The 19,383-nt window shown below is 37.7% G+C and overlaps 1 protein-coding gene across 1 annotated transcript in view; it reads left to right on the top strand.

Annotated features, from left to right (window-relative positions):
• Positions 1 to 19,383, top strand: part of KCNH8 (potassium voltage-gated channel subfamily H member 8) — a 196,507-nt gene that overhangs the window by 47,482 nt on the left and 129,642 nt on the right. Inside the window, exon 2 of the mRNA XM_009938801.2 lies at positions 16,968 to 17,201. Coding sequence (XP_009937103.1) covers positions 16,968 to 17,201 — 234 coding nt within the window. The remainder of the gene's footprint in view (positions 1 to 16,967; positions 17,202 to 19,383) is intronic.

Raw genomic sequence — 19,383 nt, 5'->3', positions numbered from 1 at the left:
CTGAAGGAGTTGTGATGGGTGTATGTAGGGAGTGTGGAGTACTGCCATAGAGAATGAAGAGGATTTAAGTATTGTGGCATAAGAAACGGAGTTATGAAGATGCTCTTTTCAGAATGGACTGCAGATGAGAAGTCAGTGGCTAAGAGATACAAATCACACTGGAAAACATCAAGTTTTTGTTCTCTCGCAGCTGATACTTAAGGAGCTTCTATGGCAGACTTGCTATAACACTTTTGTGAGAGGCCTCCTTAGGATTTTTTTACCTTGTAAATGTTCCTAAAGTTTGAAATCAAATCTAGAAAATGCAAGTCCAAAGCAGTCAGCATGTATGCACCTCATCTTGCTTTCAAAACAAAGTTGTCCTGGACATTGTCTGGGTGAAAGCACCAGGCGATACATCGCTAACAGTGTCAGTTAACCATGAGCAATTCTGCCTTCTGAGAGAAGGGGTGCTGAACGCAGCGGGACATCAATGGGACACATCTGCCTCATGGCTGAAAAACAGGCTTCTTGTGAATTACAATATTCTTGAAATGTTTTACAGATCACATATTAATCTTGTTATGAATGTGTTCTCTGTTTACTTGTCGTTTTGCAGAGAGAAAATCCTTTAGGAAATGAACCATCTCAGTTACAGAAATATTGTGTCGCAATCAATACAAATCTCATGTACATGTCCATATAACAACATAAGTGTTTGGTCAGATATTGGGGGTTTTTTTTAAAGATTTTTGTAGAAACAAATCATACTGGAGTTGGAAATCACAAAAATGGGTCATTTGTCTCTTCTCATTTTGTTTCAGTTACAGAAAGTGAGGTAAGACTTAGTCATTAGTTTTACCAGCTGAGTAGAACTGGCTCAATTAGCATCAGCTCCCTCTTCTTCAAGGGTGAAACAGCATACCTAAGAGCAATGCCTGAAAATATCTGGTATGTTAGTAAGAAATGGAGAAACAACTAGTTAACAGAAGTTAAACATTCAAATTATTGCATACAAAATGTATTGAAAAATGTGAATATTGCTGGGTTTTAGTCAAAAACATGGTGTTGTCATACAGAAATATATTAGTAAAGTGAAATCCTTAAGTTTGCCTCTCTTTACAGAAGATATGAAATGTATGCTGTATAATTTTCTTCATTTCTTGTGGAAGCTCAGATTTGTGCATGATTGCTAGGTTATTCAATTTTCTACTGTGGATATGTGGCTGATAGCAGATTATTTTTTTGTTACATCTCTTGAAGACTAGGATAACATCAAGGAGCCCAAACTCTGAACAAGGCTACTCATTCTTTTCTAGGAAAGCATAAATGGAAGAGAAAATTGTTCAGGAAGAAGAATAGTTGTTAAATGCTGTGAAGGCGGGGGTCAATGTGACTAACTTATGTATATTTTAACCTTTCAGTACAGTAGGCTGAAGATCAAGAATATGTGAATCTCAGATCGTTGCTTAATTCAAGTTTGAGGCAAATGCTATTTCTATTCCACTCTAATTAGTTCCTATTTCCTAAATACAGTCAGAGACAGCTACTATAAAAAATCAACACAAAGGCCCTTTCCTAGGGATTCAGTGTGCTGAAAGAAATAGTGATAGTTCTGGAGACTACAATGGCAGCAGAGGCCACAACAGGTGGGTAAATGGATGAGAAATAAGCTTCTCAGTTGTTTAAAGCAGAGGACCTGGATGACCTCTCTAACTGAAAGAAATTGCTAAGAGTGTCTCTGAAGAAGGAAATGTAGGGCCTATGGCATTTTGGTCCTCTAAATGCTATTCATACTTTCCCTGTTACTCATTTATGAAAACTGTGGGGAAAAAAATCTAAACTGAAAATCCTTTCCTGAAAGATCACCAGTGCATTACTTTCCAGAAGTCCAAGCATATTTACTTTTCTGCATGCTGCAAAAATGTCAGTTAATCCATTATTGAGACTATATCCTGAGAAGGACAAAAGCTTTGGGAAATGGTTTTCTTTATTTCTTTTCTTAATTGTTTTTTATTCCCTGTGTGCTGTTTTACATTTTCATTACCATGTCATATGAAATGGTAAAAAGAAATAGCTTATCTGCATTACTTTTGGTTTATTTTTTTTATGAAACCACAAAAATACTTGATGAAAATCCTTTTATTTGAGATTTTGATGTGTCAGTTTAAATTATTGCATTTCATGAATGTTTTATTATTTGACTAATTTTATAGAAGACATGCCCTTCTGAAACATAGGTTATATGAACAAGGTATTTTTAAAAGAAAATGTAAATGTTAATTAAAAGCTTGTTAGTAGTACTTCCAGAGAAATAACTAATATATTTCTTGCTTCTGAAGAACCCTTTGATGTATCATGGATTAGTTGGCGGGTTAGACAGATGGGGAATCGCTGCGCTTAGACAAGTTTGAAAAACCCAAAACTTCGTCTTGTGAGAGTATTCCAATTAATTTTAAAGGATAATAATCAACTAAACATTTCTATATATTGAAAAATAAACTTTAAGGTATTCTTGAAAAAAAATACCTCCTATAATAGTATTGATACTAAAAATATTTTAATACTATCAACAAAACACTGTTTATGTAATTTTCCCTTTGGAATTTCTTTAATGAAGTAGAATGAGGAGGCAAAACAATGAGGTTAATGATCTGACCTGTGCGGACAGCTGTATCCCACAGTATCTTCTGAAAATGGCAAGCTAATTATATTGATAGCAATATCTTGAATATTGATAGCAATATCTTCTTGAATTTCTCTCTTTTATTTTTTTCTCCCTCCACTTTTTTTATTGTCTCTTCAGTTACATTTTGGTTCATGATTTAGGCAGTTGAGACCTATTTTTTTTTAATGCATATGCTCATAAAATGTCCTAGAACTTAAGAGTCTAAGAAAGTGCAAGTAGTTACTAATACTGACAGAATTATGCCAGCACCACCAGCTAGTGAGGAATGGAATGAATAGCAATTAAAAAGGGGAACAGAACCAGGTTTCAGAGTTCTGTCTCTCCATTGTTTCTGTCTTCTGGAGTGAAAAGAAGTGAGTCTTGCTTACTTTAATATTCAAGGCTTTGTTAAGAGAATGGGAAATTAAGCAATGGATTATCTGTCTTTCCCGAGAGAAAGAAGGCTGATCAACTTTTCCTGAAGTAAGAGAAGTTCTTGGGAAGCCTTCTGAAGTGTCTTTCTATCTAAGCTGAGGCTAAAAACTATCTGAATGTCTTATGAAAGAGAAAAACAAAAAAAAAGTAAAAGCCTGGAAGAGTTCTAAAAGGGGTGGGAGTCTTTTATCCCTCTTCTGAATGAATCCAAATTTATCACTGCGTCAGATGCTGGTTTGTTATCTAGTGCTTGGATGATTGCCTTGATGAGACACTTCATTTTTCCCTGAAACATATTTGCTTTTTGGCTCCTGCTGTGGCTGCTCAGTTTTCCACTGATATGACTCCCACACTGGAGTCTACATTAATACAGAAAACAGTGCAGCAGCATTCAGGTTCTGACATGGTTGGTAAAAGAAGCTCCTTTTCTGGAATACTGCATCCTTGAGCTGTTCCTCAAATTGCTCCCTACCACAGGCAGTTTTGACCCAAAGTGGGTTACAATTTTTACCATACATAGAAATAGCTAAGCTGACCTACCACCTGCTGACCTCTGTAGGGAGAGATCCCATACCTCCTCCTCCTCCTGCTCCTCTTTGTCCTCCCCCTCCTCATCCTCCATGCTGTTCTCCCACTGTCCTTTGCACTAAAGTTCTGCTCTCATCTGTACCTCAGGATTCAGCCTGCTAATCTGGCAGGACTTTAACCCAAGTTTAAAAAAAAAAAAAAGAAAGCACTTTTTTACTGGGTTAGTTGGTGAGGTCAGCTGGGTGACACAGAAAGTATGAGGGACCGGATAAGCCTACATAAACAAGAGCAGAGCATAAGAGTAAGGAGTGAGTAGGAAGTTTGTGTTGCACAAAAGATGATGAGACAGGCTTATACACACAGAGATTTGTTAGTGGAGCCCACAGTTGATGGCATACATTGCCTCTGAAAAGCTGATTTAGGAGAAAGGTAAAACAACGAAGGAGAAAGAGACAGTGTGAAGGGAAAAGGAAAACTCTCCCCAGGGGCCAGCTGGGAGAAGCAGTGATGGGATCCTTAGCTGAGCTCTGGGCATTCCTCCAGTGCAGCGGATGGCAGTGAGGAAGATGATTCTTCACCTTGTTTTCCTCTAGTGCTATGCACTTTTTACCAGGACCTGCTGAACCACTACCACCCCTCCACCCGTTTCACCCCCCGTTGTTCCCATCCCTGATGGTGTTAGAACTGGTTGCGAGACATGAATTAGCTGGCAGTGATATGTATTTATTGCATATTAATCTTGTGTGTACACATATTATGGGTTAATATTTATTGAGTACTTAAATCACTATGCTCTACTTGGTTGTGCACAGTGTTATGGTTCTGTCTAATAAACTAGAATCTACAAAGCTAGATGAGGAAAACAGGGGAATTAAGGGGTCATTCTTAGACAAGTGAGAGCTGCTTCCTGTGAAAGCCCACCACTATTCGGGGTTGCAGGTGCAAGGTTGTGAGAGCAACAATATCAGAACAAGAGCATGAGAAGAATAAATGGAAAAAAATACTACAGAGGCTCTGAAAACACTGGCTCAACAGTGAAGGTAAAGGTTACAGTAGCACTCCCATAGCATTACTAAGCCTATGGAACTATGGTATCTGTTGTCGTGGGTTAACCCCAGGTGGCAATTTAGCACCATACAGCAGCTTGGTCTCTCCTCCTGGTGGGATGGGGGAAAGAATTGGAAGGGTAAAAGTGAGAAAACTCATGGGTTGAGATAAAGACAGTTTAATAGCTAAAGCAAAACCGGTGCATGCAAATAAAGCAAAGTAAGGAATTCATTCACTACTTCCCTTTGGCAGGCAGGTGTTCAGCCATCTCCAGGAAAGCAGCGCTCCATCACACATAATAGTTACTTGGGGAGACAAAATGCCATCAGTCCGAATGTCTCCCCATTCTGTCTTCTTCCCTCAGCTCATACACTGAGCGTGATGTCATGGTAGAGAATGTCCATTTGGCCATCCTGTGTCAGCTGTCCTGGCTATGCCTCCTCCCAGCTTTTTGTGCACCTCCCTTTTGGCACAGCATGGGAAGCTGAAAAGTCCTTGCCTATAAGCATTACGTAGCAGTCACTAAAAACATCAGTGTGTTATAAACAATTATATCATACTAAATCCAAAATATAGGACTATATCAGCTACTAGGAGGAAAATTAACTCTGTTCCAGCCAAAACCAGGGCAAGTACCTAAGGCACTGTACAACTTTTGTTACTATTTCCTACGAAAATCCACTGTACCATGTTTTCTCTGCTTGTGTGAGAGTATTTGTCATAACAGACCAAGTTTCACAATTTTTATTTTTTTTAAGCAGTAATTGCAGAGTTTGTGACATTTTCACCCATGTCTTTCAGAGTAAGTAACTTAAGAAAGTTACTTTAAGGCATTATATGTAATGACCCTATTTACTCATATTTACACATATGGAGCAGTCTGAAGCGGATTGGTTTTCCTATGCCACATTACAACCCATGAGGTCACGCACCTACTTCATACACCTTATTTTATTAGAATAAAAAGAAAACCAACAAAAACAGCAACAGAAAGATGTATCTTTTTTCTCTCACCTTAGAATAAATACTTCCGGTTAAGTAATTAGTCCTGCAGCATCTCACCTACAGATGGTCTTTGCGTTTTTTCTAGTAGAAGGAAAGACATGGGCAAGGTCAGGTGCATTTACTCTAAAATTTAAAGCCTACCTACACATACTTAGTACGGAAGGGTTCTTTTGAGTTCTTTCATGGTTTGTTTACTGATATTACGGTGTTCTTGTGCTTTAAGAAAGGGTTTGATCTAGCTCAAACATGGAGTTTAGTCCCCATACTCTACCAATATGTTAAATATAGGCCCTTCTTCTGAGTAACCCTTGGAAAAATTCACTTCCCGCCATTTCAGTGGAGACGAGGCTCCTGACACTGATGCTGAGGTTGAGTAGTCTAAATGAGAGGTTTACACTGCTTTGGTATTGTGACCACCTGAATTACAAAAGATGATGAAACAAAGGCATTCTGCTGATGTATGTGATGCTGCTGGCTAAATTCTCGAACTGACTTATAGTCTCTCTGAACTATTTTTTACATTTAAAACAGTATCTAGAACAGCAATGAATTTCCAAAACTACAGCATCGGGTTGCATAGGAAATGTGGAAGTATAATGATGTTTTAGTTTATAGTTTTCTTCTACTTTTGATGTTTTCAGCAAGAGCAATTTATAGAACCTTGCACAGTTTGTGCTAGCAACTCTTTTTCTTTGTGTATTTTTAGTGTTTTTCTCTATGTTTGCTCCGTGTCACTTCTACATGATGAGATAGAGGACTAATCTGTGGTGTAAGTATATGTTATTTTAAAACTCTCTGAATTAGTAAGATTATTCTCTCTCACATGAAAACTTTGTGACCAGATACAAGCATCTGCTGCTACTTGCTCAAGATATTTTTCATCACTTTCTCTAGATTGGGCTTTGGAGAAACAAGTCAAGACTTCAAACTGCCACCCATAAAAACACTGGAATTTGATTGCAGCAGCTTTATACTTCATTCCTGTGGAATAAAAGTAGTATTGATAATGTCTTGCAAGTATAGTGGCAAAATTTTTTTATGTGGAAATATTTTGGACCAGTAAGAGGAATTTAGTCAAAACCCAAAATTTAATCTGTATGTTCTGACCAATATATTGTCAAAGAAGTTACTTGGTTCCCTAGGAACATGGATTCACCGCAGTACAGTTAATAGATAATATTTTCCCAGGGTGTTGGAGGTTTGGGTCTTGTGTTAATTACTGAACACTGGCCTATTGTTCTGATGTGAGTCTATTTCTGATGTAAGTTTTGTTTTATTGAAGGAGTGTTTTGGGGACAAGTGGGTGGGAAGGAGAATTGGTTTTGTTCCATAACAGAATGAAAATAACATTTGCTATAGAAATGCCACAGGTTCTTCTGTGCTATTTAGCTACTTCTTTTCCTTTAACAAAGAACTAGAAAGAAAACAAAACAAGTAGACATAAAAAAGTCTAGGTTTTGAGTAACCAAGTATCTTCAGTCCCTTCATGATTTTGGTGTGTTTCTTCTCTGCACTGTTTCAGTTCTTTGAGGTTCAATTCAGGGATTTATTTGATGGCAGTCTTTTCCTATGCCTGATTTTCTTTCACTGAGACAATACTTAGTCCAAATTATATTTTTCTTCTTCTAAGGTAATCAAAACCCTGACAATTTTACTGTCTATTTATATATGTGCTCCTTACTGAATGGAAGTTCCAGATGTTTTGAATTTCTCAAACCATGTCCACTTCTTCAGCCAAAACCTAGATTTTTCTTCAGATGTCTATCTTATGGCAATGTTATCTTCAAGTCTGTCAGGTTCCCCAAACAGCTTCTTCCTTGATTATTTGGATTTCTTACATAAATCAGTAGATCTAAGCTCAGGTGCTCCTGCTCTAAGCTATACCAATCATTCAGTAGGTCTATAGCAGCTTCATTATTAAATAATAGCCTATGTCTATTTCAGGCATCTACTTTACTTTTCCATTAAGGTTATTTTGCTTGTTTGTTCAACAACTGCACTGACCCTTCCAGATTTCAGCATTTTTCTTCTGGATTTTTCATGAAATCATTCTCAGCTGGCAAGCCCACTATAAGGTGGTTCATTTTCTTTTGAATACAATAATTTCATTACATTCTCACATGTAACCTCTCTCTCCACCCCCAAAATATGTGATTTTTTAAAGATCTTGCTCAAGAATACCATGTCAGTGAGCCCAATATGGAGATTCTTAGAATTATTTTGATTCAGAAAGGGTGAGTTTGAGACACATGGTTATGCTAAATAGTGGAATATAGAACTCTACCTTTTCTGGAAATGACACTCCTGGACACTGTTCATCATTTTCTGAACCATTTTTGACATAATTTCTGCCAATTTGTGAGAAGAACATTCTTTGAACAGACATTCTTTTCCACAGCATCATTTAGATTAGTTCTGCTTCTCTGAGGAAACTGCATGCAGGAATTCTTGCAGTTCACAGAGCACTCATTTCATTGGAATAGGCACATGGGAGTCTGCTGCTTCTCCCTGTTGAAATTAACTCAAGATTACCCTTTAATTTCAGGGACTAAGAGTGGAGCATATAAACTGAAAAGGCTAAAAATTGTTACTTTTAGCTGTACAGTTCTGGCACTTCAAGATTGAAATATAATAATTATAGGTACAAATCAGTACAGCAGAAGTCACCACAAGCTGGCATGAAATTGTCATGGAGGTCATAAAGGATTGTTAAAGTGACAGTGAACAGCCCGGAAGCAATGTGTATGAGCTAGCATACATGAAAAACAGCTGTGAGCTGCTCTGAGTAACAGCTTCAGGGTAGTATAACACTTGTATGAAATGACGAAGCTTTCTTATTCAGAGAATATATTAGTAACATGTGGTAATTGAACAGCCAGTGGTTTTGACATGAGAAATATGTGGGTATTGTTATTCTGGTAGCTTGAATGTGGAAATAAGAATCTTATGCAAAAGCTGTGTCCTGTTGCTATGTGCAGGACCAGAGGTATCTGTGATAGTGATGGGTGAAAAACTGAGGATGCTGCATCACCCTCTGTAGAGTGTGAGTGGTGCTCTAGGCAGATGGTGCTGAGGAAGGATGACTACTGTCCCTTTTGCCTTCATGCCAAACCCAGACCTGAGTCTGGGTCTGTTCTGAGGATAGACCACTTTGTTCAGATGAGGAACTGTAGTGTGAGATGCCCCACTGTCTCTAGAGGAGAATAGCATCCAGAAGGCATAGTCTATTCTCAGTTTCTTCCACGGCCATTTCCAGGGCTGCAAGTGTAATTTGTTCTTCATTATTTTTGTGAATAGTGGCTGAAAGTTGTCTGTGCTCAGCATGTGGACAATAGATAGCTTCATCTGGCCTTCCATGATAGAAGCAAGGGGAAGGACCATAAAGCTTTTCCACTCTCTTCATGCTGAGAGCCCTTTATATTTCTGTGTTGAAAATATTTTCTTTGTGTACTTACTGATAACTTTTGTATATAGGACCTGCTTTACCAGAGTGATTTTTTCTATGGTCACTTCCAAAGGGGGAGAAAATTTCCACAGAACCTACTCATTTCAAGTAGTAAGATGAAACTTTCTTAATAGTAGGTAAATAGTTCTTCAACCCCAAATCACCACATTGCAAAGAAATCCAGTTCCTGATTTCCAGTATAGTCAGGATCAGGATATTTTCCAAGCCCCTGAGCTACCACTCCGTAATCAACATAGTCTCAAAAGAAGAAAAGAGCATCAGATTTCAAAGAGGCAGGAACATGATCTTTTAAAGGCATTGCACACTGGGTTCAAAATGTCTAGCTTCCCCTCAGGTGTGCAGGAATAACAGCTCATTAACCTGTTTCCTGTATTCTTCCGCTAACTCTGTTAGCAGCATCTGTAATGTCTGGTTGCTGAGATGCAGTACTTACATTGAGGACAAATATCCAAAGGGCTGTCCACTGCAGTAGTATTATTTTCGACTAGATGACCCACAGAGGTCCCTTCCAACCCCTACCATTCTGTGATTCTGTGATTATGAACAGGCTCATCAGGCATGACTTTAAGTAATGGCATGTGTAGGACACTAGCACAACAAAATATTATGCAATAATGAAAGTCTGGTATGTCTGTGAACTGAGCACCAATTTTAAGTAGGTGAAATAATGCTTAAAACAGCTGTAAAAAACAGCTTTTAACTCTTTATTTCATTCCTGTTTCAGACAAGTGACAAAGGAAGGTATGGACAGGATCACATTCATAAATATTTGACAAAGATGTGTCTCTTGTCTTTGAAAATGTTTCTATTCAAGAGGACTGTTCATCTATAAACCTTTCTCCCAGTTGAACACTTGGAACAGAATCATGATCCCAGGCTTTTAAATCATTAGGCTGTATGGTTTGAGCATATGAGATCAGTGTGTTAGTCTGACTTCTAGCAACTCCATTTCTACCATTCTGGGTGAATTTTAAGTGAACAGAACAGCAACAAATTAAATATCGCTGGGTTACACAAATGTCCCTTCTGCCTGATGGATGAAATTGAAATTTCAGTGTATTTTATTGGAGAAATTGCAAAACATGCTTCCTTTGGAGGCAGGAATATGTGCACTCTATTCTCCAGTGGGCACCCACAGGAAACACTGAACAGCAGCTGAGCTCCCTTCTCAGGGATAGAAGGTTCAGTTCTGCCAAGTAAACAAGAACCTTCAGTTCCCACTGAGGAACTTCTGGATGACACCACATGTTGCTACAACGCGCTGGCAATTCATGAGTTGCAGTGTTTCTTCACTGCTAATGTCTTCTTTTTTACTGTCTTTTCCATCAGCAAGTGCTTGTTCACTTGCAGCATTTCAGTGCTTACAGAATTGGCTACTAGTATGCAAATACTTGACCACTGCAATATAGCTTTTTTAGTTACGTCAGCACTGTGTGCTGGCAGTCACTGCAAAATCCATAACAAGTGAAACTAGTCCCTGGAGCCCATTTCACAACGAGGGCTATTTTTGGTTTTGTGTTTGATTTTGTTTCCCTGTGATACTGTCTGGCTTTTTTTCTGCTTTTTGCTAGGAACAGGTACTTTCATTGGTCAAGAAGAAAGCTGCAGTCATTATCTAGTATTGACCTGATGCACTAATGGCACTGAAAGCTATGCTCAAGATCGTTAAACACGGAGTCTCCTAAATGGCTTATGCTCTGTGTTTATAAATAAGACTAGGGGATGACTTACATGCCCAAGTTTTGCTTATATGTCTCTGTGCTGAACTGCATTACAGATGAACTCTTTTTGTAGCGATAAATACTTTATACAGTATTTTCACTGTCAAACTAAATATTATTGTAAATGCAAAGTGAAAGGTTGATTTCTTAGCTACTGAATTCAGAACTTTTCTACATAATGTGAATTCATTTTGGCAATGTAGGTTAAGTGGGAGCTATGGCACCTCACCCTTGAGCTGAGTCCATAGATCTAGGTACTTTGCATATTGTTTTGTACTCTGAGTTTGTAACTGTTACCCAATTTCATGAATACATTTCCTTGTAATGTCAGCCTTTATTTGAAATGGCTTGGCCAATTAAATAAATTATACAGCTTACAGTGATGTGTCCTTTGTTCATCAGTCCAGACTTATAGTTTATTATGCAATAGTCCTGCCTACCTCTTACTGTACTACTGTAAATTCACTGAAATATACAACAACTTTTAATGAAGAGTGGGAAGAGGTACCAGTATAATCAGCTTGCTTTATTTCTGACTCACCTAGATCTGGGTAAGCCTTAACCTCACATTAGTGACCCAGTTAACGGCACTGAGATTTTCAAGAAGAACTTAAATATTTGAAAGTGTATGCATTATAAAACCATTTTAGTCTCAATCAGATTCAATGGACAGTAATTCGTAAATGAACTTGAATTCTAATTAAACTCACCTTCTTCTAAATGTGCTGACATAAAACTAAGCATTTTCATATGCCAATTTAATCATTCATTTAGGTAATCTTAACTGGTAATATGGTTGTGTGCTCTGTAACAGTAATTTGCATTAATCTGGAATGAGATTTCGCTTGTTAAGTTGGCCATGTAGAAACTATGGAATCAAAGCTAAATGTAGTAAATCCTTTCATCCAGAAGAATTACAGACTGTTCTCCATTCACTAGAGTAACTATGTGTCACTTAATTAATACAGCTTCTTCAATTGCCACGTGTTTTTTCTTTTGTAGGCTTTTTTTCCCCCTTCGTTTTTAAGTCATAAATATTAGAATATTTAAATGTAGAATGGTGGTTGGCTGTGCTCAGTTGCACAAGAAGTCAGATAGATGTTCTCTTCACTGGTAAAGATGAAGGCTTCCAGAAACCATCTGGACTTTGATTGAAAAGAACCGTTACAAGAACTGGGGAAGCAAAACGATGAGATTCATAACAGACATAGCTACAGTATTAAAGCAAAAACCCTTTTGTCATTTTTCACTAAATAAGATGACAGATTTATCAAGGGAATGCTGAGTTTAATTGTAACGTGTTCTCATTACAAACAGTCAGATAAATTATGTGCATTAATTATGAAGCAGGGAATTGCATAATAGCCTTTTCCTTTAATTATCTCAATTCTAAAACTCTGTCATGGGACTTTTAACGAACCTGTCTCTCTGTATCAGATGGCAGGTGATAGAAACTTGTTCTGTTTCCTAGGTTAAAATTTTTGGGTATCAGGTTACGGAAAGAGGGCAACGGTGTGTTGCCTGTGATTGAAGCTGTAGTTAGCATAGTTCTGATTCAGCTTGTTTCATTGTCCCCGAGTTTACACTATGTGTCTGGCAGAGGTTTCTGGAAACCATGCAAGTGTTCTGTTGATCAATGTCCTATCCACTTCAATATGTCCTGCTTCCAAAGCAAATGCAGGCATACAAGCTTCTAACACTCTTCCTTCGAACTTTCATGGAAAAAAGTCATTTGATCTTCATATAAAATGAGCTTAAAGGAAAAGAAGCGTAGTTGAAACAAATCCGCTTTTAAATTGTGGAATACCTCTGTCATATTCATCTGTCTCTGCTGACTTCCTGCTAAAGCAAAACTTTGTGGATGTTGTTGGATTTTTTTGTGTCTAGGATTCTTGTCCCATCTTGAACAGAAACGCTTTTAAATTGTCCTTTACACATCACATGCAGGCTTCAACATGCAACCAAGTATTTTTGTCCAAAGCTAATATACAGTTCGAATATTTTTATTTATTTTGCACAGACTTACAACACTTAATTTCTGAGCTGGAGTGCTACTTGTGGTTTTGTCAAAATCTGTTATTTCGGGTTGTTTGTAAATTTGCAGCAGTTCTACTCTGTTGTTGCAAATGTCCTGTACTACTAAACAGTCCCAAAGGCTCAAGATTACATCTTTCTTAATAGGTCTTGAATTTATCTTGGATATGTTTTCTTGTCTAAAGGAAGAAAAAAACCCAACATCCTACCGGTAATCTAGTACTGTCTCCTGATCAACGAACCTGAATAAAATAATGTAATATTCAGACTGATGAACTGAATGAATAATATGGAAAGCAACGTTTTCTTTGTTATTATGGAAGTGTTGCAATCTGCACATAAACATATACCAAAATATACAGACCAATGTTTGTATCACTTGTGGCAATTTTCCTGCTGTAAGTACAAAGACAAACAAAAGTGCTCTCTTCGTAGATATCTAACAAATTATTCTAAAGGGAATGTCATTCTTCCTCCTTTGGTTTCTAAGATCTAGCTAGCTATCACTGAAGATCATGGAATTAGATGCTGGGTTTGTTATTTGTGTCACACTGAAGCCTGGATGATGTAAATTCTTGTTTTCTTAAATATTTTATGGTGCTTTATGTGCACTAGGAATAACAAGTGATAGTAAAGATTCCAAGCTATGAAAATAAATTACAGAATATAAAAAATATAAATATATATTAAATATATATTATTCTATATAAATATATATATAAGAATATAAAATAAAGTTTTACCCAGAATATTTTAAGATATGCTTTAATAAAAATTTGCTTAGTGTAATAAGTAAATATTAATTGTCACTTAACAACTATTACTGACTAATTTGATGAAATAGGTAGTTATTGGACAAAATTATGTTGCTTGGTTCTTAAATATTGCAAAAAATTTTTTCAATAAATTACTTAAACATGTCCCTTAGTCTACTAGTTTGGAATTACAGGTGCAACTTTTATCATTTTGTTTCAACTTTAAGCTCAAGAAATACAGAAAATATAATTGTGATTTTATTTTCCTGAATCACAGAATCACAGAATCACAGAATGGTAGGGGTTGGAAGGGACCTCTGTGGGTCATCTAGTCCAACCCTCCTGCCGAAGCAGGGTCACCTACAGCAGGCTGCACAGGACCACGTCCAGGCGGGTCTTGAATATCTCCAGAGAAGGAGACTCCACAACCTCCCTGGGCAGCCTGTTCCAGTGCTCCGTCACCCTCAGAGGGAAGAAGTTCTTCCTCATGTTCAGATGGAACTTCCTGTGCCTCAGTTTGTGCCCATTGCCCCTTGTCCTGTCACTGGGCACCACTGAAAAGAGCTTGGCCCCATCCTCCTGACACCCACCCTGCAGATATTTATAAGCATTTATTAGGTCCCCTCGCAGCCTTCTCTTCTTCAGGCTGAACAAGGCCAGCTCCCTCAGCCTCTCCTCGCAGGGGAGATGTTCCAGTCCCCTCATCATCCTTGTAGCCCTCCGCTGGACTCTCTCCAATAGCTCTTCATCTTTCTTGAACTGGGGAGCCCAGAACTGGACACAGTACTCCAGGTGAGGCCTCACCAGGGCAGTGTAGAGGGGAAGAAGATCCTCCCTCGTCCTGCTGGCCACACTCTTCTTGATGCACCCCAGGATCCCTTTGGCCTTCTTGGCAGCCAGGGCACACTGCTGGCTCATGGTTAACCTGTCGTCCACCAGGACACCCAGGTCCCTCGCCACCCAGGTCACTCTCCACAGAGCTGCTCTCCTGCAGAAGCTGATGTTTTACTGTTATATTCAAAAAGTTCAGTAAGATTAGGCTTACAAGCCTTATCAGACATCTGCTGATGCTAACGGAAAGATTGCCTTTTATACTAGCTGACATTGGATTGGCTTTCAGAAGTAGATTGTTTCCTTCTATGAATGTTAAAGTAACCGAAAGTATTCTGGGTTTATTTCGAAGTGAATGACAGGGGAGTTTGGCCACCTTGTTTTTCATAAAATCATGATATACTTGATAATCTCCAGTATATTCCTGTTCATAATTATATTCAAATGATCCTGCGCTCCAAGAGCATCCTCCCTACCCTTTCTGTCCTTTTGGTGCTCCATATTTTGCCTCATGCCATTCACAACAACAAGAATTAAAAAAAAAAGTCTTTGCATCACATATTTATATCTTGAATAATAAGAATCCCAGGAGTAGATTAATTTGATAGTTACAGATGCATTTGGCATTCATGATCTGCAGGTCTTACACTGTCACACCATCATTAAACTGCACTGCAAGCATATGATTTTAATTCTTTTGGCAGTGTGGGGATTTAGTTTTGTGTTGACAGGAGAAACAGCATGTCAGTGCATGAATGGTAATGATACTTATTCCCTAGTTAGGCAAATAAAAATGACAGGCTAAGTCTAGCACTGCACTGAACCAGAATGCATTTTTAAATCACATTATTTGGTAAATGAAAAAATTCTGGTTTAATATAACAATCACTTACTGCAATACTTTAATTAGATTTAAGCAAAAGGTGAGTACCTGAAGCAAAGTCTCGAGAGCAAATTGATCACTTAATAAACCTCATCATTGTCTTTAAACTACTGTAATCTTAGCAGTAGCAGCCATAGTATTTTATCCCTTGGGTAAATAAAGAGTAACTTAGCTGAAGTTGTTGGAATTTCATGGATGTAAAACTTTTGTGACAGTTAAGGCTGAAATACACCTATTTTTTCCTCTATTTTAGTTTATGAATTCTGTCCCTCCCTTCCCCATTCATGAATAATAGATCCCTATATGCAGATTAGGCATATTAACCTGAGTTTTCTATTAAAATAGTTCAATTCTTCTCTTTAAATTTATGAATATTTATCAAGGGATTCTGGGTTAGTTAATTGTATTTTCCCTTAAAGCATGCACATGAAATCACATGCAGATAATTCTAAAAAATGAGAGGTGTCTGTCTTGGGACTAGACTGCTCCTAAGCTCCCACTAGCAAGCTGTGAGGTAAACATTCCTTAATAAGCAACAGGCAAAAAATAGTCTTTCCTCCTTGGGTTTGAAATGTGGACAGATTCCTCCCATAACACTGCGTTTCTTCACTTCAAGATAAGGAAACAGGCAAAAAAACTGCATGAGGACTTCACATATTATCTGGAAAGGGTCTCCATGCTAATTTAAAAAGACCTAAAAAGTGCTATAGTTGTTGTCATAAACTGAAGATGAGAGTCTAAGGCACAAAACCTTCAAAGACACTTCAGCAGGGAATGGAAATGAGCTATTAGGCTGCAAGATTTGCCAAAGATTTGAACTCAGATTAGGATATCACTTTTTGTTGATTGATGTCCGTGTCAATATACTATTCTTGAATTTAACATACATGATAGTTGCATCTTACATGCACGAAAATTATGAAGTGCATTTAAGCGTAACAGGGTGGTAAATATTTGACGTGCCTGTTTCATATGGGAGAAGTATGGTGGGGCTCTGGAAGACAACTGATAGTGCTTTTGGATCAAATCTTTTCCCCTCACAAAAAAAAAAGAGAAAACAAAGGACAAACAATTCCACGTGGCCACGGGATGTACCTTAACCCTAATTTTAAGGATTCTCTTGCAAGATTATATAAAATAAATTAGTCTGAGTGTTGATAAAGGTCAACTTTAGCTTACTGAGAGCATGGAGAGATTAGGTTTTTTTAAGATATAGCTGTGTCTGTTCAGACTGTAGAGGAGTCTGAGTGGGAGCATAGCATAGTACCTCTGAAATTTCTCCAGAGCTTCCATGTTTGTCACCAGTCTTTGGTCAAGTGCTTGTTTTAATGTGCTAACATCCATCTCAGGGACAGTTACCATAAATTATTGCTTGAGGATGCAAGCTGTACATAGCCATGAGGAACCATCGTATGAGGGTGATTTGTGGACTGTTAGACTTCATTTCAGAGTAATGGTCTAAAAAGGGAAGTTGCATTCTTGTTTGCAGGCTGTTGGGATTTTGCTTTTAAATGTGTGTCCAGTTGTGCCTTCCTATGAAGCTAAAGGAATTGTTATGTCAAATGATATACATTTCAGACTGTAATTCAAGTTTTTCTTTTGTGTTCTTCTACAGATAGTAACTTCATCCTTGCCAATGCCCAGGTGGCTAAGGGATTCCCTATTGTTTACTGCTCAGATGGCTTCTGCGAGCTTGCTGGATTTGCACGAACTGAAGTCATGCAGAAGAGCTGCAGCTGTAAATTTTTACTTGGTGCTGAAACAAATGAGCAGATGATTCTTCAAATTGAGAAATCGTTGGAGGAAAAGGTAGAATTCAAAGGAGAAATCATGTTCTATAAGAAGAATGGTAAGTTTTTCTTTGCTGTTTTCTTAGTCCCAAAGAATGAAACTAAGTATTAATGAATATAATATATGGTATGTATTTCTATGTAATGATTTCGTATGTCTACAGTCCGACCTGCAACAATAGACTTGAAGAAAGACAGTTGGGTGCACATAGAGACTAAGATTTCATATAAGTATATGACAAATTACAAAGCTGCATAGAAGAAGTTCAGGGTCCTAAACCGCGTTGTGAGACACTGTGCTCACCGCACTCAGTATGACACTGCATTTTCTCTGGTTTCTTATACTGAGGTTCTTACTCCTTGTTGCTGAAACTGTAATTAAAAAATTAATACTCAGCTTAAGGTAGACAGTGGCTATGTAAAATTTTCAGTCCTGCAGTACAATGCTCAGGACTTTGAATAATCCAAGTGACTCATTCTCCACAACCGCTATATGTAAAAACAATAATAATGATTTTCGAAAAATGGGTAAGTACTCTGAGTAAAATTTGTATTTAAGTATGTATTGTCTCACAAAAAAAATTCTGAGCATTAAGCAACTCCATAGCCTTCGCAAAGCCAAAGCTTTCCATCTTATGATAGGGCATTTATAAGGACAATTTCAAAGTCGAGTGAGCCATGGAAGAATGTACCCCATGATGCACACTTTTCAGCTTGTTTAATTTGTGTCAGGTTCCGTCAGCATACCTATTCTTTAAGGGTTTACACTGCCATCATTCACTTGATCTTCAAAGAAGTGACACTAAGTGTGACTGACAGGACTGCAACCACGCCAGTGCTGTAGTAGTCTTCACACGTCCTAAATGATCCATGGGCTCAATGGATCCATGGGTGCTGTTGACTATCACGTTCCAGTTTATTCTATGGCTAGAACTTCTAGGTATATGTTTAGGCCACAAGTTTTCCTCATAGATGTTACTTGTGTCTCTGCTGATGAAACATTATCCCCTCAGATATTATTACTATTATATTAAATATTTTTAAAAGTTCTTTTCTAAAAGTAAAAGGTATATATGGACAAGAAGATAGTGATTTAGGGTGTTAAGAGAAGGCAATTTCACTTTCCCTGACTTTTACTAAAGAGAGAAGCATTGCTTAGCTGGCTTGTGTTCGCGAGTGCTGTTTGTCATGGTATGAAAATCTGAAGTTATTCTGAAGATGCTGCTAAATGCTTCCTCCTCTCTTCTTTCTTGGGGAGGCTTTGGGGTGTGTGTGTGTTTGTTGTTGGTGGTGGTTTTTAGCATTTAGAAGAAACGCCCATAACACCTTGAACTTATGTTTCAGGTAGGTTATTTGAAGAAAGTAATTTTATATTTGTAAATCGTGTCTGAATGTAGGGGAAAAGTGATCTTAACCTGGAAAGGTAAGACCTGCTTTTCTCCAGTGCTGTATAGTGATGAGTGGGCACAGTGAGAAGAGATTTCAATCTAAGTAAATGAAAGAAGTAAGGCTAACGTATTCATTTCACTGTCTTGGTCCTGAATGATAAATTGTGATTCCTTCGCACTATGAAGGGATGTTTCAAACATATAATAGGTATGATTAATGCAGGCAGAAAGAAATTGCAGGTCAATTTGCTTATTCAATGAAGTAGCTGAACTACAGATAAGTAGGTATAGAGAAATTATTTTGGAAAAAAGAATTCCCACAATTCACCCTACTTGCATCCCTGTGTATAATTTGACTGGAAGACATTCCAAGACTTTTTCTGAGTATGAATAAATTTCTAAGACTGCCTATAATAGTTTTCATTTTCATGCATTTGTGTACCATTGGGAAACAGAAATGAATAAGTATTAAAATAACGTGAGGTTGTTTTTGAATAAAAGCAAAATTTATCTGTAAAAATAATCTTGTTTTTGCAACAGAGCTGCAAAGTGCAGGCACCAAATTTGGTAAATCATCCATTTTAGCTAAAAGTTTTGAATTTGGTTTTTTTTTTCTTTTTCAGAAGAATAATTGAACTTCTGAAGCAGTTAGGTTTAATCAACATTGGCAGGGGGAAAAAAAGTCTTTGTTGCAGAAAAGTGTTGTTAAAATGCTTTAAGACATAAGAACTTTGGGAATAATGTCCATAAAATAACTGTATGGATACCTTCAGGCTTACCTGATACTGAAAAGAATTCTCAGTTGGGCTAGTGCCCAGTGTAATACCAGGAATATAACTCAGGGGGAGTCAAA

This window comes from Opisthocomus hoazin, chromosome 4, assembly GCF_030867145.1.
Source record: "Opisthocomus hoazin isolate bOpiHoa1 chromosome 4, bOpiHoa1.hap1, whole genome shotgun sequence".
NCBI classification, from domain to species: Eukaryota; Metazoa; Chordata; class Aves; order Opisthocomiformes; family Opisthocomidae; genus Opisthocomus; species Opisthocomus hoazin.
Note: the sequence above shows the minus strand (reverse complement) of the source record. Positions and strands in the feature narration are given on the sequence as shown.